Raw genomic sequence first — 24049 nt, forward strand, 5'->3', positions numbered from 1 at the left:
TCTTTCCCTTGAGAAAGACCTATTGAAGTCCTAACCCCACCATACCTCAAAATGCAATCGTACTTGGACATGTGTTCACTTATAGATGTAAATGGTTAAGATGAGCTCGTGCTGGAATAGGGTGAGCCCTTACACCGCCGTCCCTGGTTTACTTTACTATGAAGATGGGCATGGGAGGACGTGGACAACGAGGGCGAGCACCATGGGAAGATGGAAGTCGAGACCGGCGTGATGCCACTACAAACCAAGGAATGCCAAGGACTGCTGAGCAGTACCCTGTGCTAGGGAGGGCCAGAGACAGAGCTGCCCTCGGTGCTCCCAGAAACAGCCAACCTGCCCACATCATGCTCTTGGAGACCTGGCCCCTAGAACCAAGAAAGAAGACATTTCTACTGTTTAAAACTGTGCAGTGTGGAACTTTATGATGGCAGCCCCATCCAATGAATACAAAGAATAATTAGAAACTCCAAAGAATTACCTAGCCACATCCAATGAAGTGTCAGTTGTCTCCTTTGTAATGAACACGTTAAGGCAAAAAGATTCGGAGACCTCGGCCAAATCGAGAAGCAGCCACAGCAGCCAGACCCTCGGCCATCTGCCCGTTGTGTTCTGCATTTGCTGTCTCCTTCCCCAGTGAAAGCACTGAAGGTAGTTTCCTCTTCGACCTCATGCTCCGAAAACCCTGACCTGTGAGGTCTGCACTGCTCCGCAGAAATGACTGTTTCCACTTCACTAGCAGTAGGAGATGGTACACTTAGACAGTCCCCTGGGATCTCGGTCCATGCCCACACAGGAGACCAGGCCCCTCTCAGGCACATGCTCCATCCTGGAAATAGAGGAGAAGGCCCAGCTCAAAAGGATATCTGGGGGGCCGACAGGTGGCCTGGTGGTTAAGGGCACTGGACTCCCACGTGGTAGACTGTGGTTCGATCGAATCCCACATCTGGCAGCTTGCTTTCTCACTTCTCTCTATCTATCTGTCTGTCTGTCTGTCTCTCATGCTGTCCCTCTCTGGTCAAATTAAAATAAATAAATAAAGTCAAATAAAATCTTAAAAATAAAAAAGGGGGATATATCTGACAAGACTGAGAAAGCTTGGGAAGTATTGGTGACCTCTGTCTTCAATGTAAACTCGAGGGCAGCTGACTGAAACTCCCACTCTCACAAGACCACATCCAGTTAGTGCTGGGAGCATACATCAAATGGAAATACCACCACCACCACCCCAAGCCAGAGTGGAAACTAGGAATGCAGGAGCGGAGCTACTTCTCAGAGCCCAGCTCTCCAGCACTCTGTGAAGAAAGTGACCTCTAAAGGCCTACGATCAAACTCACCACAAGCTCACAAAGAGGGTCTGGATGGCCCTTCCACTACCAGGAAGGCCACCACAAGCCAAGATGTACTCTGTGTGAGTGGCTGCAACATTTCCAGAACTGTTTCCTCCATTCTCCAGGATGGTTTTCTCTCAAACAACTTGAGCCAAATGTAACACTCCATATGGCACAAATGGATTTCTTCTTCACCTCAGAGGCAGCAAAGATCCCTGGAAACCTGTGACTCCACTGTGTGTGCAAAAGAAAAGGATTTTTTAATTTAATTTATTTTACTTTGACCAGAGAGAGACAGAAAGAGAGAGAGAGAGAGAAGAAGTAAGAAAGTAAGCTGCCAGGTCTGAGACTCAAACCACAGTCAGCCATGTGGAGTCCAGCACCCATGACCATCACGCCACCTGCTGGCCCAGATTTTTGTTTTATTTTAATTTGCCAAAAGGCACATGCACTTGCCAGAGGGAGAGAGAGATGGAGGGAAAGTGAGAAAGCATCTCTCCCCATGGGGAATCGTCATGTCATAATCCCTTCCCCTCTATTTTTCTCTCTTTTCAGGATTTGAGCATGCACACACATGTACCTGGAGTGTTTGTCAGGTCACTGGCAACTAAGACTCGAACTGTGCAGCTGGCCATGTGGAACCCAGCTGCCTCAACCACCAGGCTATGGCCTGGCCCCAAGGGAAAAGTTTTAAAGAAGTAATAGTGGGACCAGCAGATGACAAAATGGTTACGTGTCTGGACTCCCACGTGGTCAACTGCGGTTTGAGCCACAGACCCGGTGACTTAAACTCATGCCAGGCACATGTGCACACACGCTTAACATCTCAAAAGGAGAATGGAGGAGAAGGGATTGTAGTGTGGCCATCCCCTCTTGGGGTGATTTCTCACTTTCTGTCTCTCTTTTCTCTCTTTCTCTATTTCCGGCAAACACACGTGCCTTATAGCAAAAATATCTCCCAAAAAAGGCACAATATTAAGAGAAATACAAGCAATATTAGTGTCGTTATTGCATGGTGCAGCTCATAAATTAAATGCCTCCAATCCCAGACTCCTTTAAGAGACTAGATACCATTCTGCTCTGTATCACGTAGACCAATGGTGTTAAGGGGATTGCCAATTGTTAGATTCCACTCAAGGGGGTCAGCATTAAGGGCCCAGGAATCTGTGTTTTAGCAAGAGCAGCAGGAGATTCTGATGCAGATGGTCAGGTGACCACAGCTGGAGAAATACCGAGTTTAGACTTTCTTCTGTATTAAGGTCCGAGGATGCAGATTAGATGAACTCTCAGGTTTCCTCCAGCCTCATGATTCCAATGTTTCTCGTATGTCCACTGCCCTACTTACACTGTTTGCTTTGGTATCCTAGAACTGTCTTCTTTAACCTTCCCAGCACACTCTAGTGCCCTTTCTCTGTCCCTGAATTGTCTGCATCTGAGGAGCCAGATACAATTATCTGAACATTCGATAGCTAGATCCCACAGATATCACTGCTAAAAACGAACTCCCAATGCCAATAGGATAGTATACATACCACTTTATCAGTCTTTAATCTGTCCTGATTCTCAATACGTAAGCAATTCTGACCAGAGTTTCCTAACTCAGGGCCTCTAGGGGAGTATGGATGGATTTCAAGGCATCTGAGAACTCTCTGAAGTGTCATGTGAAATTGTATGCAAATGATGAACATGCAGGCATTTTTTCAGAAATACAAGTCCAAGGCCAGAGAAGGTTAAGAATCATGCTCCAGGCTTCACCTAGCTCACCCGACCCACCTGACTGTGATATAAAAAGTCCATTTTGATCAACCTAAGCTGTGTTGACCCATGGACAATTCCTGTCAGCTTACACAACTCACACTGACTCCAATATAGAAATCTAACTGGACTGGGACCAGCAGATGGCATGATGACTATGTCGCTGGACTCCCACATAGTCGACTGTGGTTTGAGTCCTGGACCCGGCGTTCTAAACTCACACGGGGCACGTGTGTGTGTGTGTGTACCCAAGATCCCAAGAGGAGAATGGAGGAGAAGGAATTGCAGCATAGCCATCCCCCCTGGAGGGCAATTCCTCACTTTCTGTCTCTGTCTCTCTCTGTCCTTCTGGCAAGTGCATGCGCCCTATAGCAAAAGCCTCTCAAAAAAAAAAAAAAGAAAAAAGGAAAGAAATGTAACTGGACCATGTTCCCATTCATCAGTGATGTGCTAGATGCTAATCACAAAGGTGGGAGATCAAATAAAATTCATTTCCCGGAGGATGCTGGGAGGGGGCAGTGACATCAACAGCACAGTCTCTCAAGTCCCTACTTTAAAAAAAAAAAATTAATTTAAAAACCAGAAAGAGAAATTAGATAACAAAACCAAAAGCCCATGGACATGTGGGTAGAGACAAACCACCAATAACACGAATGTCTCTGCATGAGGAAAAGGGGGCCATTATGTAGAAGTTGGTGGACTTGAGAATGGGAAATCCTAGAGCCGACAGTGTTCTCCAGAAAGAATAGTTAAGACATTTCTGAAAAGTCCTCAAAGCTGGAGGGGAAACAAGGAACAGGAGGTAGCGCCTTCTCCAACAGGAGTCACTGAAGGGTCGCCGGAAGGAAGACTGAAGAGGCTGTAGCTGTGGAGACTTCTGAGAGCTCTCAAAATGGATCCACCAGGCTCCTTCCAACAACAGGGCCCCACACTGAGGAGAGAGTGCCTGGAGTGCAGTGAGAATTGAGCAGGAAACAGACAATACTGAAGTACTGAAGGAAATAGAAGTTGCAGATCAATTGCAGAGGGAAGGGACCAAGAAAGTTCAGAATGCAAGCCACCAAACTTAACACTTTACAAAAACACCAGAAGAGGGAAGGAACTCTACGAAATTGCAAAGGCTTTTCTGAACACTGCCTCATTCTAATAAGTTGAAGAAAACTGATTTCACATAAAGGGGGCCAGCAGGTGGCATGGTGGTTAAAGGCGATGGACTCCCACGTGGCTGACTATGGTTTTAGTCCCAGACCTGGTGGTTTGCTTTCTCTTTCCCCCTCCTTCTCTTTCTCTCTTTCTCACTCTGTCCCTCTCTAGTTGAACTTTTTAAATAAATAAAGTTAAACTAATTCTTTCTTTAAAAATGAACAGAAAAGAATAGATGTCAAATCCCATAGAGTTATTACAAGAAAGAAAAAATAAACCAAAAAAAAAAAAAAAAGAGGATTAGGTACAGAATAGCATTCTTACAGACTAAATAAAAGCATGACAGGGCCCAGCAGGTGGTATAATGGTTAAGGAGCCATGTGAATTCCCACATGGCTGACCACAGTTCAAGTCCCAGACCTGGTGCTTATTTTCTCTCTCTCTCTCTATCTCTCTCTGTCTCTCTCAGGTTAGCATACATGCCCTATAGCAAATTAAATAATAATAATAATAAATCAAATAAATAATTCTTTAAAGAAAAGCATACCAGAGATACATGTCTATAAAATGGACCAAACCTATAACATACTACATTAAACAAGTTTAAAAAAAAATAAGAAAATTACACAAGGTATGAAAGAGCAACATTACTCAAAATTAGAACTCAAACTCTCAACATAATTTAAAATGAAAATAATAACTTCAGGAAACAAGCATAAATTAGAAAGACGACAAGAGCAAACGCAATAGATAACATTTTAAGAACAACAGCAGATGAAAAGAAAGATGAAAATTTAAATTGATGGAAAATGAAGAGGGGAAAGATGGCGGCACAGCAGTAACACACAACACCTTGTAGGGTTGACCCACATGGGAAGGTCCTGGGTTCATGTTCACAGACCTTCCTTAGTATGTCAGGCAGGGATGAGCCATGATCCAGGCCTGGTTAAAGCTGGTGGGGAATGGTGGCATCAAGACCCTGTTAGATGTGCTGATTTCTCTGTCTCTGTCTCTCTCTCTCTCGCTCACTCGCATGTGGAAGAAAAATGTAAATAAACTTTAAAAAAGGAAGAAAAAGATAAAAATGAATTTGAGTAAAAGCAAAACACATTGAAGGTAAGCAAGAAGATTGAACATATAGACAAAAAGAATCTTTGAAGAAGAAAAGCAAACAGAGCAAATACTAATAATTTAAAGAATATTGTTCCTATGAGTCCTTCCTGAGGAATTTACTGAAGAGCAAGCATCAGATGGTCAATATTAGTACAAAGGCTGGCACAAGACCTGGTGTTAAGCATTAAGTAGTCACCTAAAAGGCTGAGACTAAATGAGGGTGATAAGGGAGACAGTATGTATGTAGTAATTATAGGGTCAGACATCATAGACTGGACAATTATCTACAGTTATACTATTGACTTTTTGTAAATGAGAGGATAGAATGGACAAAAGATAAGCAAAAAATATTATAATATCTTAATTATAGTGGTGGTATCATTATTATTATTCTGAGATCACTGTGTGTGTCACATAGGAGAAAGCAAGTGAGTCATTATGAAATACTCTGACTCGGGACCAGCAATTGGCGTAATGGCTATGTCACTGGACTCCCATGTAGTCGACCATGATTCAAGTCCCGGACCTGGTGGCTTAAACTCACACCAGGCATGTGTGCATGTGTGCCCAAGATCTCAAGAGGAAAATAGAGGAGAAAGGATTATGGCATGGCCATCCCACCTGGGTGGGTGATTTCTCACTTTCTGTCTCTCTGTCTTTCTGTTGAGCGCACATGCCCTATATCAAAACCTCTCAAAAAAAGAAAGAAAAAAGAAATACTCTGACTCTACTATGTTTTGTCCTTGCAAATCATAAATTTTAAATTTGAATTGGAAGTGTCCATGGGAACTCATAACTATGTTGTCAGTGGCTTGATAAATCCAATGTGTACTCGCTGATGAGAACGGGTTATACATAGCTTTTCCCAATTCTGCATTCAGAGACTTCATATTGGTAGCTTGAAGTCAGCCACGGTAAGAGTATTTCCACCATGGAAACTGGGAAACTCTACACATCCACCCTGTTTAAGGAAAGAGAGTCATTGTTAAACATGTACCTTCACTCCACTACGTATAGCAATCCTTGGTGTCCAGATTGTGGTCTTGAAGTATCATTTCTTGCTTAAAAGCAAACAAACAAAACCAGATAATTTTGGAGAAATAATTGATTCTTGAGACAGGAAATGTACAAGATGATCCTAGAACTCTTGTGAAATGAATGATAAGGAGCTATCAAAGATACTATTGAGTTGTCAGAAAAGTCAGGACGTATTTGCATCATGCCTTTTCCCAGAACCCAATAGCATCATGTCAATAGGATCCAGAAGCCAGCTTGGAAAGACTCCTACTGATGAAAGACGGATCGGTTTGAGCCTATCAACAATTAAATACACGTAAATCTATTACTTTATAATGATATTTACGCACAGAATTAGTCATCTTCGTAGTTATAGAGAACTAATTATCTTGAAAAGCAGTAAACACATGAAATAAAGCATTTATCTTGCCTTTCCAATACCAATTGTGCCCATTTCCAATATCAATTGAATATCCCAATAGGATAAATGAAATTATTTCTTCATTAAAGCATTCTATCTAATAAAGTAATTTAAGAGGTATAATTGGAATTTCACTATTTTACAGTCCCAGTGAGCAAATTAGTGGCTGCTACCATGATACAAAAACAACCAGATATAATGTGTATTGCTGAAAGGATCCGATTTAAGTCTTATTGAAGGGATAGAATAAAGCCAGAATCTGATTTCATCTTTGGATCCAGCTAGAAATTTGTAGGAAATACCAAGGACCGAGGAACATGCTGAACTACAAATGAGTTTGCAATCAGCCAAATCCAGACTGTGAAAAAACATGGTTCAAACAGCCCAAATTCTTCAGCAGATAAATTCTAAAAAATTTAAAGGGTAGAGAAGGAACATATAAATTCAAAGCTATAACCTTCTTTTTAAAGCTGTAAGACCAAACTGAAAGGTTAGGGCTGCACGTTTGGGTGCTAAAACTATAATATAAACTCAATACAGTGATTTATAAAAATCACAGAGTAGTTCGTCATGACTGGAGGGAGGGTTTGTAATTAGGATGAGACACCTGAATGGGCTTGGGGAGTGGAGAGTGTCAAAGTTCGATTTCCTGGGCTGGGGTATTTCTTTGCCTTATAATGCTTTTGTAAGCTATTGCTTGGATTTGTGAGGTTTGCTATGTCCTTGTTTCATTTAACAACCAAATGATTCTTAAAAGTGCAATCACCCTCTTGCCCTCAAGAAGCTTCGGGTCTAAAGTGGGAGATAGAGATATAGGACAATGTGATAAATGCCCTCAGGCAGGGATGTACACAATATGGAAATGCTTTAGAGATGAAGGCTTATGGGGTAGAGAGAATTCCTGAAAATCCTATACAGAGATAAATGTGCTTCCTTTCTTTACACAGCGGTGTATTTACAAGCATTTTACCCTTACAACAAGACCATTTATCAAGCCTATACATACAGACACATGCAAATGCTCACAATAGGCACAGTGTCTTCCTCCATGAGCTGAGATGTGATGCTTCATTAATCCACTCCCTGGTGGAACATCACATATTCATCTTGTCGAGCCAAGTATCTGTCCCCTACCTCAAACAAGATGGAACAGTTAGCAGAGGCCATTACGTCGGTCTGGATTCAGGGCCAAATACACTTACCACATACCTGTCCTCATCTGAAAAGTGAGGCTCTGTGGACATAGGAGACCATATTCTTTTGTCTCCCTACTTACGTTTGCATTTCATATGGAAGGCAGTATTCCAAAGAGAGACCACTGTGTTCCTAGCTTACCTGATCATTAGTCACCTAGGGTGCTTGTTGAAAATACACAGTTCCCAGCCACTCCTCAGACCTGCTGAATCAGAATCTCCAGTGGGCCACTACGAAATCCGAATTTTTAACAAACGTCGTAGATGATCTTCATGATAAAGCAAGTGTAGAGGCAACCAAGACAGGACACAACTCCACAGAGCTCTCAAACCAGAGTATTAAAGAGGACCAAAGAAGAGGGATGTCTTAGTCAGTTTGGACTGTCATAACAAAACAGCCCAGACTGGGTGGCTTGAACAACAGAGATTCATTTTCTCATACTTTGGGGATCCAAAAACCCCAGAACAGAGTGCCAACAAGGTCAGGTTTGGGTGAGAGCTCTGATCCTGGTGCACATGACTGCCTTCTCACTATGTCCTTACATGGTCTTTCTTCCTTGGAGAATCAGAGAGAGAGTCAGAGAGAGAGAGAGAGCAGTCTCTGGTGTCTCTTCTTATCAGAAGGTCCCTATTCTGATGACCTCATCTAATCCTAATTAGCTCCCAAAGGTCCTTCTTTAGGTACCATCTCAATGGGAACTAGGGTTTTAACATACAGGAGTGGGAATAGAGGAGGCACAAACATTCAGTCCGTACCAGGGAAATGTGTTTAGTCCCTTCAAAGGGGCAGGTGTTCATTTGAGGAGTTGGCTCGTTGGTTGGGGTTTCAGCTTCTCACCAGCCTGTGTAAAAGCCCATAAATAAGGCAGAGCCTTGAGCAAGCTGTGTGCCCATTGATTTTGGCAACAGTGGACCAAACATGATGATTTGAAATTATCAAAACAAAAATTAACAGAGAGAGAAATCTATTTTACCAGATGTTCTGGAGGTTAGTTCAGTTAAGCCCTGAATAGAGCTCTGGACCTGCTGATAGCTCAGCCCAAAGGAGAAGATGCATTTGTTAATTGTCCTCCTTATTTCACACATGTTAAATTCTGGGTAGAGTTCCAGCTCTTACTTACATCTGCTGCACCAAACTGCTATTCCCAAACTTATGCCCTTTAAAGATCAGGAAAGTCATTGGTGTTTTCCCCTAGAGCTTAACATTTCGTCTCAATGCATTTCTAGTTTATTAGAGAGGCAAAACTAGCCATACCAAAAAATACCCAATGGGGAGTCTCCTTCCCCAAACATATACTAGAACTTGATGAGAAAATAACACATTTTGCAAAACCTGCAGTTCAGTTTTTTTTTTTTTTAGATCAAAAGAGTTTTCTTACTTTTTAATAATTCAGGTAACCCTGGAGAGCCAGCTACTTTCCAGACATTGCTCACCAGTGAAGAACTCAGAAAGTCACCGATTCCCCAACTCTGAGCCAGCTATCCAATTAGGCAAGTCCTGTTACCCAGAGTCTCCGTAACACAGGCAGGCAGTGCTATGATAGAGGAGTCCCTGGTTTCGGGCTCAGCTCTGCCATAAATTATTGGCTATGTTCCACTGAGCCATGTCTTTACCCTCTGAGCATATGGTCTTCATTAGTTCAACAACTATTTCTCCTTGTTTTAAGTTTATTTCTTCCATGAGAAAGCAAAATACAGGTACCCCCAGCAGAGTCTTCAAGCCGTGCTCCACCTCCAGCCCTCACCAGTCCAGGTCACAAGCATATTCACACCTGGTATGGATGAGGAGGTCTCAGGACGCAAACTCAGGAACCTCCCATGTGGATCCCCCATCACAGTGTGTTGTGTTTACCCCTGTGCCATGGGTTGGCCCCTCAACAATTACTACTTAAGCACTAAAATGTGCCAAGTGGGACCAGCAGATGGCATAATTATGGCACCAGACCCCCATGTAGTCAACCATGATTTGAGCCCCAGACCCAGCAGCTTAAAACTCACGCAGTCCACACGTGTGTGCATGCCCAAAATCTCAAGAAGAGAAGGGATGGTGGCATGGCCATCGGAGGGTGATTTCTCACTTTCTGTCTCTCCAGCAAGTGCACACACCCTATAGCAAAAATCTCTCTAAAAGAATAAATACATAAAAAATAAAATGTGCCGGGACTAGCAGTTTGTGTAATGGCTATGTCGCTGGACTCCCACGTAGTCGACCGCAGTTCGAGTCCCAGACCTGGTGGCTTAAACTCATGCCGGGTGTGTGTGCCTGTGTGCCCAAGATCTTGAGAGGAGAATGGAAGAGAGGGGATTGTGGTGTGGCCATCCCCCCAGGGGGTGATTTCCCACTTTCTGTTTCTCTGTCTCTCTCTGTCTCTTTGGCAAGCACACGTGTCCTATAGCAAAAACCTCTCCAAAAAACAATAATAATAATAACAATAATAAAGTGTGCCAAACACTGTATCCCAGTGAAGGGGACAGCATTGTCCTCATAAAGACCACAGTCTGAAGACGAGAGAGTTCCGTTCTTTAATGTAGTTGTCACTTCCTTTGTTCAGTGCCTTGTCTCTGTTCCTCACTATTTTGACACATAAAACAAAAACAAAAATATGTGAGTTTATGAAGGAAGAAGAGAAAGAATGGGTCTTTTTTTTTTTTTTTTTCTTAATGGTTTTTGTCATTGGGAGTGTGTACTCACCAGAAAGACAGAGAGGAAAAGTGAAAAATCACCCTGCAGGGGGGATGACCACACCACAATCCCTTCTCCACCTCTTGCCTCTTGGGATTTTAGGCACACACGTGCATGCACATGGCGTGATTTTCAAGCTGCCAGGTCCAGAATTCGAACCATGGTTGCCTATGTGTGAGTCCAGTGCTTTCAGCACCCTGCCACCTGCTGGTCCCAACAGCGTTAAGCACTTTATTTTATGCCGATAGGAATCTTGGGATCCCTTTTGTCTAATAACTCAAGCTAAGTGGTTCATCTTTGATCTGACCTTTCTTAGCCTTTTGTCCTCAGGAACATTTCATCCATTGGCTATAATCTGCCCTTTCATCGCTCATGCCAGTCTGTGAATGTTTGTCACACCATGAACTCAACGAACATTCATTGAGCACATATAGGGCATGCAATGGTCAAGCAAAATATTGGAGAACAGAGACTCTGCTCCACACTTCTGTGGCCATGGACAGTGCTCTGCATATCCCATTCCCAGTCATGGAGGGTATGTATACCTCATCCCTTTGACTCACAGCTATGGGGACACCAGAACTGCCCAGATGGTATCAGGTGCTTCCCAGAAGTCTTACATCAACAATTCTACCCATCTCTCATCCACTATCCCATGCTACCCCTCTGTACAGCAGTTTTCAACTGAATAGCTGTTTTGGATATAGGAGTAGCTTCAATTCTCCACCCACTTGACCCAGGAATCCTAATGCGACGCCAAATGCCTAGAGTGCCAAGCTCCTCTCTCTACCCTCGGTGCCATTTTCCCACAGTTATTCGAACAGTGATTTGTCTAGACGGTACTGCAGGACACTCATTTGTCTAGACGGTACTGCAAGACACCCATTTGTCTAGAAAGTGCTTAAAACATAAAATTTAAAAATAAAACAGCATTCAAATAGCATGTAAAAGTTTAAAGCCACTTGTACGTATGTTATTTCAGTTAATAGCCATAACAAAGCTCGAGGCTCCAAGAGCTCCATAAAGAGACCACGGGACACACTGGTAAAGTGACAGAGCCCAGTGTTCTGAGTCAAAATCTGAGAGTCTGTCCTAAGAAGATCAAATAGTCCCCTGCTTGGTCCAGGCCTCATATTCACCAAAAGCTACAAAAGCAGCTTTTAGTGTCAGCTCCAATCACATGACATACAGATTTAAAGAGATACTCACCAGGATTTCAGAAAGAACATTTGTATTTTACGTTTGTTATTGATGTTCGCAATTTTATCTTTCAGTACACTGAGAACCTCACTGAGAGCCCAGATCGCTCTCAAATTATTAGCACCTTGGCAAACTTTTCATTTTTCGTCATCACCTCTCCAAACGTGCTGCTTAATTACTGTCACTTTTCCACCTAGAAATAAAATAGGCTGGATTTTCCTTGACTGACGCTCCAATGGTGTGTATCGTGCTCACCCCACCTCCATCCAATGTCATTTTAAGTGACCTGTGCATACTGTACACTCGAGCACGGTCACGTGTCCCCATGTGCCCCAGCCTGAGAGGACCCGCAGCTCGCCCGCAGCGTTGAGGTCTGCACACGCTGGTCCCTAAAGAAGCCAGATGGCTGTGGTGCACAATTCCTCCCAGTTAATGATCTAGGGGCAATGATGGTGGAGCCAAAGAGCAAAGGGCGCTTTGGATTATTTAAAGTCATTATATTTCCGGGCCCCAATTCCTTCATCCATAAAACAAAGGAAATATGTCTCTAATAAAAATTAATGGAAGATCATGAAGGGCTTTTCAGATTTGTAGATAAACGTATGAGACATTACAGCAAATACGAGGTTCTGAAGTTTTATTTCTTCCCTGGTCCTTAGCTGGGCTCTAGAGCTGCCCATCTCAAAGGGGAAATCCAATTGTCCATTTGCATTTGGAACTGCAGACCCTCTAAGCAACTTGACGGTCACTGTCCTCACACCGTAACCAGCCTGTGTTCATGGGTGTCTCCCGCTTCCTACTGCGTTGGCTCAAAGCCAGAGGTGACCAGGTTCCTGACTCCTGGGCTGTAACTATCCTCTCCGTGCCCACAGGCTCAGGGCACGGTGGAGTGACAGAGTGATGTCATCCAGCTACCCACAGGCTCCAGGAGCCCCATCTCCAAGATCTTCTCACACCCCAAGTGCCTGAGGGCACTTCAGAGCTTCACAAGCCAGCCAGTGTTAACTGTTTTCCATTTTTCCCTTTCCCTATTTATTCTAGCTCTGCAGAAAGTTGATGAGGTGAAATATTCTCCAGCAGAGGAAATAATATAAAGCTTAAAAGTCATTTCTGATGGAATGGGGAAATAATTCCACTACTTTTCTTTGAGCAAAAAAATAATAATAAGACAACCTGGGGCAACCTCTGGGGATTTCATTATTGATAGATTGGAGGGAAACATAATGGCTTTAGATGAGCAGGTTTTTCTTTTAACTTGTTAGAACACTTTGGGATGAAGCGATGAGAAAGACAGGTGCTAGACAATAGCATAAACCTGGCACCCGCTAATTTACATAATTTTGTATAGAAATGCATTGATGTATGAAGTATAAAGTGACTGTGTTGAATAGTAAAAATAAAGTATTTTGGAAAACAATCTATGTTCACTCCCCAACTCTAACATGACTGAACGTTTTATAAAACCCTCTTGCTTCTTTGTGAAAATTACTGGTGGTTTAAGCTCGGTGTGTGCGGTTTTATGAAAACAACATCTTTTATGCTATTGTTTAAGGTAATACTTAAGAATGCGCTCTCTAAGAAGATGAGACACTGAGTGGGGGATGAGGGAGGAAGAGAAACACGCACACCTCTCTCAGCACTGCATGGTCCTCTGGCCACGTCTTCATGATTAAAGACCATCCAGGGGGTTGGCAAAGTGTATGGAGCAAAGATTACGAACAGCAATTTTTGCAGGCCAAATTGCCTCCTCAATGAGGGAGTAAGGGATTTAAAGGTGAACAGGACTGTCTTCTGCAGCATGCGAAGGTGTGTGTCGTGCGAGGAACTAAATCCTAACTCCCCTTGACAAGTATTCCTTAACAGCCTCCCAGATACCTGAAACCCATTTTAACCCACTCTGGCCCTCCCCTGACCACCACATTACCTGAATGGTGCGGTCCAATTTCCAGGCTGCTCACCAGCCCTCAGGCCTATGGGGTAAGTACATATCCCACGTGGGACAGGCGTGGTGAATATTGATGAGCCCAGAAACCTCAGGGCTCTTACTCTCAGCGAGAGGAGGGAGCGTTTTTAAAATTCACTGCACCAAAAAGCATTGCTCTTCGCAGTTGTTGCTGATGTTGGCTTATTCTTCTTTTAAAAATGCAATGTTTATTGTTTCCAATATTTTTTAACCATAAAATGAACTTAGAAAATGTAAGAGAAATCATGTGTCCTCACAAACTGCTGTGTTTGGGGGTTTTAAATATTAGGCCTATGCTTTATAGCTCAAGGGAGTGGGATGAAAAATGCTGAGAAGCAATTAGAACCATTACCAGCAAATCAGAGTGCCAGGGAATAGGAGAAAAGCAGAAGCTTAGTGTTGGAAAAGCCATTCGAGGTGGTCCTGCTCTTCGAGGTTGTCCTGCTGGCCCCCTTGTACAAGCACAGGAAGTGTGTCTTGGGTGTGTTCAGGACACAACAGCCAAAAGCAGTGGTTCTCAAAATGTGGGCTCCAGACCTACAGCCTCAGCATCACTACAAGCTTGTTAGAATTGCATGTGTGTGCATGCTCAAAATCCTGAGAAGAGACTGGAGGAGAAGGAACTGTGGTGTGGCCATTCCCCCTGCGGGTAATTTCTCACTTTTCCTCTCTCTGGAGAGCACAAATGCCCTGTGGCAAAAAACTAAAAAAAAAAAAAAAGAAGAAGAAAGAGAGACAGAGAGAGAGAAAGAAGGAAAGAAAGAAAGGATGAAAGAAAGAAAGAAAGAAAGAAAAGAAAAGAAATTTACAATCTCAGGCCCCTCCTCAGAAACCTTAGGCCCAACACCCAACAGCCTGTGTTTTCACAAGTCTTCCACATGATCCGGTACAGGCTAAAGTTAGTAATCACTACCCTAAGGTAGTGATTCCACAAGTATTTAATGTGGCCTTCTCAAAGCCAATAGAAGAGTTGAGATCTTCAAGGAACCTATGTGTAAATTCTATTACTGGCCAAGTTTAGTTCCTTTGGGGCATTATCTACTATGGTGGCTTCCAAGTATGCCTGGCCTTGTGACACATCTCAAGAAACATGCTGAGAGGACACACTTATAAAGTAAAATATGCCAGAAACCATTTTGAGAATTTTGTGATAACCACGAATGTTACAAAACCAGGAGGATGAGCATTCCTCCTCCCCGAGGTCACATGATTCTACTAACTCCTAATTCCTGTCAACTCTAGTCAGCACCTGGGTCTCGAGGCCCATGATGGCCATGTGTGTCAAGACTTCAGTAATGACTCAGGGAAATGGCTAACCATGCCCAAAGCAGAAACTTTAACCAAGGCAAGACAGGGCAATTGAAAAGGAAAATGAACATTGCCTTTCACTGTATGTCCGCTATCATTTTCTGTCTTCATCAGGAAGTGATCTCTCTCTCTTTCTCTATCTACAACCAGGAACAGCTGAAAGAGGATGACGTGGAATGCATCGTAAACCAGGATGAACTAGCCATGAATTACCAGGAGCCAGCCCCCTCACCCTGTAGTCCTCCTGCAAGACTGGGTCTGGACCAGAAAGCTTCACCTCAGACTCCAAGCAAGGAAAACATTTATGATGGAGACCTCGGTCTAGGAGGCTATGAACTCAAGCTTGAGCAAACGCCGGGTCAATCTCAGTTGAATTAATTGGCATGAAGAATGCAGATGTAATCATAAGTAATGTAAGGCTCCCGGAGGACCATGAGCCAAGCTGATGAGGCCGTGAGGGGAGAGGCTGGAAAATGTATTAGGAGTGTAAATTGGAGAGAATCAAAACCTTGTCACATGTATCCTCTGGTGCCTGCAGAAATGAGAATTTATTGTCATCCCTCTATATTATGCAACTGGATTTAATTTGTTGACAGCAGCCATTTTTGTAACTGTACTGGGTGGGGCAGGGGGAGTCAGGAATCTAGATACTGTAAGGATAAACAGATGTGCTAGGTCTGCAGGGTGTTTCTGCTCCATACGCAGCCCTCCAGGCTCTCCACTCAGATTCGGGATTTTACTCCTGTCCTTCGGGAGAGTTTGACAACACACCCACACACAAAAAAAAGAGCTTCTAAATTTAAACCTGTTGCTCCTAAGCACAGGGGAACATCCCGTTATTTATTAAGAGTTTTTATCATTTGAAGACTTGACTCCCACTTGTCCTAAGTAACCACAGGGCCATGTCGGAGCCCAAATAAGCACTCATTGTTTATGGCCTCGTAGAACTCTCACCGAGCGCAAGAACTTCCTGTTCTTGTTGCCATCCTTTTCGCGCTGCTTCTCCCATTGGGCGAAGAGGTTGCTTATAGCTGGGTATGAGCTGCACCCAATGGAGGGCCGCTGTCCAGCTTGGAAGGGCCCCTTTCAGGGCAAGCTGGCTTCTTTTCTCCATACCAGTTTTATGGAAAATTGAGCCTTCTTGCCCTGGCTTGCATCTGAGTCACTTCTTGGCTCCATCAAGCGCCCCATCTGGATGCTGGGTAATAAGATTCCACAGCACATGATGCTCCCTACATGGCAGGAGACTACAGGTACCAGCCTGTCCTCTGCCACCGGCATCCACAGCAGATGAGCAGCACAGGAGTGAGGGTAAAAGGGTCAGCGCTGACGTGCCTGGATTACCAGGAGCCAGAGACAGAGCATCAGAACTCCCCCTTCCGAGGCGTGGCTTATGGCCACATCTGAGGGACCAACACAATAGCTTTTAATTGAGCTGCATGAACTGTGCCTTTGAAGTCATAAAGATACCTCAAGCCTAGCTTCTCTTGAAATACAGGTGTTAAAACTAGATTCCAAAAGGTAGGCTCCAGTCGCAGGTGCCCAGGCTGTGAGGAGTCTGCTTCTGAGAACAACCTCCTCCTCAGGCCCAAAGCTTGAAAGTACCGTATGCTTTGCTGAGCACTGGTGAGGCCTTCAGCACTAACTTTGGTGGTGTCAGGCACACTGCTGGGCACATCAACTCTTTTGCTTTCCAAACAGTAGAACCTGGGGCACAAATTCTTTTATACTCTACTAAGTATAATCTTGTCGTTTCAGGTAAACATGGCAAGAGGTGAAGCATGAAATTTTCTAATTTGACTTAATCCTAATAAAATTTTGTTACAAAGTATACTTGTGTCGGCTAATGCTTCATTTAAAGAGATTTCCCTGCCCTCGCTCATTGGCAATTCTGAGCCCTTGTGCTGGGTGCTGGGTGGATGAGGAAGGCACTGAGAGCTACTGTAAGGGAGGGGAAGGGGCCCTGTGGTTCAAAACCAGCCACCAGGCTGGCACAAGTCATTGATGGGATGAGGAGAGCGGTGTTGTGCTGGGGGGTGAGGGTGCTCCAGAGAAGGTAAAACTCCATCAAGCGGATTGGCACAGCCTCCAATTAGCCCACTTGAAGTGACAATTCACAAAGAGCTATGAAACTAGGGGGAGGAAATACTAAGGGGGAGAGAAAGAAAGGCAAAAGTTAAGGACTCCTCTTTTTTTTTTTTTTAGAATTATTTTTTTATTTTAATTTGACTAGAGAGGGACAGGGAGAGACAGAGAGAGACGTGAGAAAGCAAGCTGCCAGTTCCAGGACCTGAACTGTGGTCAGTCATGTGGGAGTGTCCAGCACCTTAACCACCATGCCAACTGCTGGTCCCAGGACTCCTCTTTTAACTGCCCCTGCCATGTCAAAGGAAAAGGTGAGAACTCCCTTTGAATGTGGTAAGGGAAAGAGAAGACTCCCTTCCCACCCCCAGAAGCCAACATCTGTAGGGGCAGAAGAGAGAGAAACACAACATACCAGGTGGAAATAAGGTGTGTAGGGGTACACCATCAAAGCCACCATCAACTCGCTAAGAGAGCATAGCAAAAGTAGCTTCCTCCCCACAGGCAAAGCCCTCTCCTTGCTGAGAAACAAACTCTCTCTCCAGCTGAACACCACAAGTCATTGCCAACAGGGAGAACGGGGTGTTGTTTAACCTGGCTGGGTTACTTATTTGGTGACTCCAGGTGGGTGTGACATGGCTCCAAGGAAGGTGTGCCTCACCCCATCTGGAAGACAGTTCTGGATGCTTTTGCCAGCCTTCTTCCATCTGAATCGGTCTAAGACCCAAACGGAGGCATGTGTCCCAGTTGCAGTTCACAAGCCAAGTTCCCCTTATGCGCCTGTTGTGAAGGATAATAATTTATGATCTTAAGAAATGCTCAGTGCTTTGATTAGCGGTATCATGACTGTGAAATTCAAGCCTATTATTTACTGCCAGTTCCTAATGAATAATAAAGGCGAAGGAGCTTTATTCAGACCACTAATGCTTTCACTTATTAGAGCTTTAAATAAGACTGTAATTAATTAATTGACTTACGAGTCTTCTTTGAACTTCCTACCTTTGTACATGGGAGAACCTGCAGTGTACCCATGCACGCACACACGGTTCCACTATCAGGGCCCCAGTTAAGGCCCTCACTGTGTTTTCCCTGGTGCTAAGGCAGGTCTGAGCAAGTCTGAAGCCTATGAAGTGACATCAGAGTCTCCATTTGTGAAGTTTCTAGAAACTCCTTAAAGGGCAATTTAACAATATCCCAAAGCTGAAACTTTAAATACCAATTTTATATGCAGAACTTTTATGCTAGAGATGTGAAAAATTACATAATTAAAGGTATTTGTTAAAATAATGGAATTGTTATCCTGGTGAGAGAAATCATGGAACAGCCATTGTATGGGGCCACATGGCATATATTGGTATGTAATGATCTCCAAGATACCTTGTTAAAGAAGGAGAGATGGAAAAGATCTTCTCTCAAAGTTCCCAGAATAAACCAGTCCTGCCAACACTTTGATTTCAGACTTCTGTCTTCTGAAACTGTGAGAAAAATAACTTCTGTTGTTTTAAGCAACCTAGTTTGTGCTAATTTATCACAACAGCTCTAGAAAACTAATTTACCAAATGTACATTTAACCATAGACCACCCCTTGTCATATGCCCTGAGCTGCCGGTCATGAATAGAGTGTTATCTGACCACCAAGACTTAAATTTGAATGTATTTGGCAGCACCCCTTCTTTTAAAAAAAAGAAGTGTTATTTCTTCCATGAAAAACAGAGACAGGTACCTCCAATGGCCCTCATGTTGTGACTCACCCCCATCCCAGTCATCCCAGATCATAGGCACACATATGCACTTAGCATGCTCACGGGAGGTTCTGGGACTTGAACCCAGGACTTTTCCTCTGTGGGTTCATTGGATTATCACTGTACCACCTGGCCCTATGCATTCCACCATTAAGTGGAAGTGTTATATGAGAGAGCAGGCTCAAGCAAGCCCTAAAGTCATCTGTAATTTATGTGAGGAACTGGTTGACATATCCATGGCCTCTCTGCCACTATTTTCCTTTCTGTCTCCCAGCCTGTGTCCATTAGCTTCGTGGGAGTTCCACGCAATTGCCCAGGAAAGTTTACAAAAGCTTGGTGTACAGATTCTGCATGATATGAAGGCACCACCCAACAGTGGAAACCTGCAGTATTATAGCCTCTTCCAGGACCCTTTCTTCAGGAAATGAAGCGAAAGCCTCCCCGTGAGCAGTGCACTTGGTTGTTCATTTTGTTTGGAAGGAGAAATAGCCAAAGGTAAGAGTCTGATTCATGGGCTGGGGCCAGTAGTTTGACTGGATGGCCAGGAGTTGCAAAGAACATGATTGGAAAATTGGAGACAGGGAGGCCTGAGAAAGAGTATATGGATAAACTTCTATGAATATGCTAAGAATGTGAAGACATTTATGACCCATGTAGATATTCACCAAATAACAATGATCCCAGCAGGGGTAGATTTTAATAATCAAGTAAATAGAATGACCCATTCTGCAAGTACAAGTCAGCCTATTTCTCCAGCTATTGGTCTGCCCAAAAGGTCTCATGAACAAGGGCCACAGTGGCAGTGACAGAGGTTACGCATGGGCTCAGCAATATGGATTCCCATTCACCAAGGCCAACCTGGTGGCAACCTCTACTGAATGTCCAACTGGCCAGCAGCAGAGATCAACACCAAGTTCCCAGTGTGACACCATTCGCTGAGGTGATCAGCAGCTGCCCAGTGGCAGACTGATTATATCAGGCACGTTCATCCTTGAAGAGACAGAACTTCCTTCTCATTGGAATACTTACTTGGATATTACTTGCCTTCCCTGCATACAATACTTCTGCCAAAACTGCCATCCATGGACTTGCAAAATACCTTCTATCATCATGGTATCCCGCATAGCATTGCTTCTAATCAAGGAATCACTCCACAGCAAATAAAGTGAGGCAACAGACCCATCCATGCTCATGGAATTCACTGGGTCTTGCTATGCTCTCCACCATCCTGAAGCTGCCGGCTTGGTAGAACCATGCAATGGCCTTTCGTAGACTCAGTTCCATGCCTAACTTTGCAGGTCAAGGACAGTGTGCTCCAGGAGGTCATCTATCCTCTAAATTAGCATCTAATACATGGTGCTTTTTCTGTCATAGCTAGGATTCATGGCTCCAGGAATTAAGAGGTGGACATTGGAGTGGCATCACTCATCATTACTCCTAGTGACCCACTAGGAAAAGTTTTGCTTTCTGTCCCCACAGTCTTACATTCTGTGGATCTAGATGTCTTAGTTCTTTTGTTTTGTTTGTAAGTCAGAAGGTGCATGTACTCACCAGAGAGAGAGAAAGAGACAGAGAGAGAAAAAGCACTCTCCCCATGGGGCATGATTACACCACAATTCCTTCTCCTCCATTTCTCCCACCAATAGGAATCCTACACACAATGTATTTTTCAAGCTGCCAGGGCCAGGACTCAAACCATGGAAGGCCATGTGGGATCAGACTCCTTTAACAACTAGGTTATAGGGTCGGCAAGAGATCTTCATTTTTAAAGGAGAACTTCTTCCACCAGGAGACATAACAATGATCCCAGAGAACTGGAAATTGAGTCTGCTGCCAGGTCAGCCCAGAGTCCTTATGAATAGAATTCAGACAAGGAGGGAATTACTGCACTGACTAGGGTTATTAATACTGATTGCCATAGAAGAATTGGACTGCTGCTCCACAATCTTTACAATAATATTTAGAATAAGGAAGAACCTTAGGCAGCTCTTAGTACTACCATATCCTATGATTAAAGGCAATGGAAAACTACAACAATCCAATTCAGACAAAACCTCTAATGGTCCAGACCCTTCAGGAATAGTTTTGGGTTACTCAATGAGCCTAAGAAGCACAGCTAAGATACTGAGAGCAAAGACAATATAGAATGGGTGGAGGAAGGTAGTTATAAATACCAGCCATCACCACATGATCAGTTGCAGAACAAGGATTTTAATAGTTATGATCATTTATTCCTTATTTTGTTTTGATTATTCTATAAATAAATAAATATGTTTCATTTCCCTCCTCTCTTAAGTCATTTGACAATTAACACATAAGATGTGTTAATAATCTTTAACTTTATACCTTTAATAGTACATTACAGGGCCGGCAGGTGGTGTGGTGGGTACAGCACTGGATTCCTGCATGGCCAACCATGATTTGAGCCCTGGACCTGGAGGCTTGCTTTCTTACTTTACCCTTCTCTCTGTCTGTCTCTCTTTAGTCAAATTAAACAATTAATTATGATAATAAATAATTCTTTAAAAAATAGTACATTACAAGAAATCAAAGGAACAGAATGAACACCATGTAAGAACTTTACATTCTCTTCTAGAAAGGGGGTTCATGGGTTTTCAGCTGTACACACCATATTGACAGCATTAGGAGGAAGTAGGACTTTGCCATGTCTTTATGTGGACATTAAATATGATTTAAGTAGCCATGTAATGGTACCAAGTTTACAATGGTAGACCGTCATGGCCATTTCCACGTGTCAGTTTGGCTAGGATGCAGTCCTCGGCCATCCAACAAAACACAAATCTAGGTGTTTCTGTGAAGGTATATGTTGTAGATATGATGACTGTTCATCAACAGTTGGCCTTAAGTGAAGAACGTTGTGCTAGAAAATCTGGGTAGGTCTGATTCGATTGATCAGAAGACCATAAGAACAGAGCAGAGATTCTGGAAAGAAGTTCTACCCGTGAATAGCAGCTTCAGCTCATGCCAGAGAGCTCCAGCCTGCCCTTTCTGACAGCCTGCCTTCCAGATATCAAAATGGCCTCGTCAGCTCTCACAAACACATTAAGCCACCAATGCATTGTAATAAATCTCTCTCCCCCTATAGACTGGCCCAAAAGGACAAAGGCTGTAATAACATTCAAAAAATAAATAAAACAAGTAAATTGTCTGAATTCAAATATTTTTGAAAGGAGCACTTCAGGGATTTGTTTCTTAACACAGTTCACGCTCTATCCTGATCTACTTGTAACGTTGGGTCCAGTCTCGTACCCTTTCTCTATCTACTCCATAGTTCAAAGGCAACTGGCATTCAAAAGGGTGGCCTTGAAGCAAAATCTTGAAGTACTTATGAGACTAGTAAAGAATCATCCAAGTGGACTCATCATTCATGGCTGGGCAGCTGTAAGGCGAGGTGTGGGAGGAGTTCAGGGTACTGATTGCCATAGAAGAATTGGACTGCTGCTCCACAATCTTTACAATAATATTTAGAATAAGGAAGAACCTTAGGCAGCTCTTAGTACTACCATATCCTATGATTAAAGGCAATGGAAAACTACAACAATCCAATTCAGACAAAACCTCTAATGGTCCAGACCCTTCAGGAATAGTTTTGGGTTACTCAATGAGCCTAAGAAGCACAGCTAAGATACTGAGAGCAAAGACAATATAGAATGGGTGGAGGAAGGTAGTTATAAATACCAGCCATCACCACATGATCAGTTGCAGAACAAGGATTTTAATAGTTATGATCATTTATTCCTTATTTTGTTTTGATTATTCTATAAATAAATAAATATGTTTCATTTCCCTCCTCTCTTAAGTCATTTGACAATTAACACATAAGATGTGTTAATAATCTTTAACTTTATACCTTTAATAGTACATTACAGGGCCGGCAGGTGGTGTGGTGGGTACAGCACTGGATTCCTGCATGGCCAACCATGATTTGAGCCCTGGACCTGGAGGCTTGCTTTCTTACTTTACCCTTCTCTCTGTCTGTCTCTCTTTAGTCAAATTAAACAATTAATTATGATAATAAATAATTCTTTAAAAAATAGTACATTACAAGAAATCAAAGGAACAGAATGAACACCATGTAAGAACTTTACATTCTCTTCTAGAAAGGGGGTTCATGGGTTTTCAGCTGTACACACCATATTGACAGCATTAGGAGGAAGTAGGACTTTGCCATGTCTTTATGTGGACATTAAATATGATTTAAGTAGCCATGTAATGGTACCAAGTTTACAATGGTAGACCGTCATGGCCATTTCCACGTGTCAGTTTGGCTAGGATGCAGTCCTCGGCCATCCAACAAAACACAAATCTAGGTGTTTCTGTGAAGGTATATGTTGTAGATATGATGACTGTTCATCAACAGTTGGCCTTAAGTGAAGAACGTTGTGCTAGAAAATCTGGGTAGGTCTGATTCGATTGATCAGAAGACCATAAGAACAGAGCAGAGATTCTGGAAAGAAGTTCTACCCGTGAATAGCAGCTTCAGCTCATGCCAGAGAGCTCCAGCCTGCCCTTTCTGACAGCCTGCCTTCCAGATATCAAAATGGCCTCGTCAGCTCTCACAAACACATTAAGCCACCAATGCATTGTAATAAATCTCTCTCCCCCTATAGACTGGCCCAAAAGGACAAAGGCTGTAATAACATTCAAAAAATAAATAAAACAAGTAAATTGTCTGAATTCAAATATTTTTGAAAGGAGCACTTCAGGGATTTGTTTCTTAACACAGTTCACGCTCTATCCTGATCTACTTGTAACGTTGGGTCCAGTCTCGTACCCTTTCTCTATCTACTCCATAGTTCAAAGGCAACTGGCATTCAAAAGGGTGGCCTTGAAGCAAAATCTTGAAGTACTTATGAGACTAGTAAAGAATCATCCAAGTGGACTCATCATTCATGGCTGGGCAGCTGTAAGGCGAGGTGTGGGAGGAGTTCAGGGGAGTAAGAAGCTTACCTACTTAATATAGAAGGTTCCATATGCCTCCCAAATATTGTCCATCAACCTGTCACTTATTCTGTTCCACAAATATTTATTACAATGTACTGCTAATAGTCAAGTTTAGAAATCACCAATGTCAGCATCA

The 24049-nt window shown here is 43.2% G+C and overlaps 1 protein-coding gene across 3 annotated transcripts in view; it reads left to right on the top strand.

Annotated features, from left to right (window-relative positions):
* Positions 1-16960, top strand: part of SLC9A9 (solute carrier family 9 member A9) — a 720836-nt gene extending 703876 nt beyond the window's left edge. For all 3 annotated transcript variants that reach the window (XM_027765886.1, XM_014593185.2, XM_006162296.3), the window contains exons 15-16: positions 13725-13830; positions 15275-16960. In XM_027765886.1, coding sequence (XP_027621687.1) covers positions 13725-13830; positions 15275-15502 — 334 coding nt within the window. In that variant the 3' untranslated portion in view covers positions 15503-16960. The remainder of the gene's footprint in view (positions 1-13724; positions 13831-15274) is intronic.
* Positions 16961-24049: the final 7089 nt, after the last annotated feature.

Source organism: Tupaia chinensis, unplaced genomic scaffold (genome assembly GCF_000334495.1).
Source record: "Tupaia chinensis unplaced genomic scaffold, TupChi_1.0 Scaffold139833_1, whole genome shotgun sequence".
NCBI lineage: Eukaryota > Metazoa > Chordata > Mammalia > Scandentia > Tupaiidae > Tupaia > Tupaia belangeri.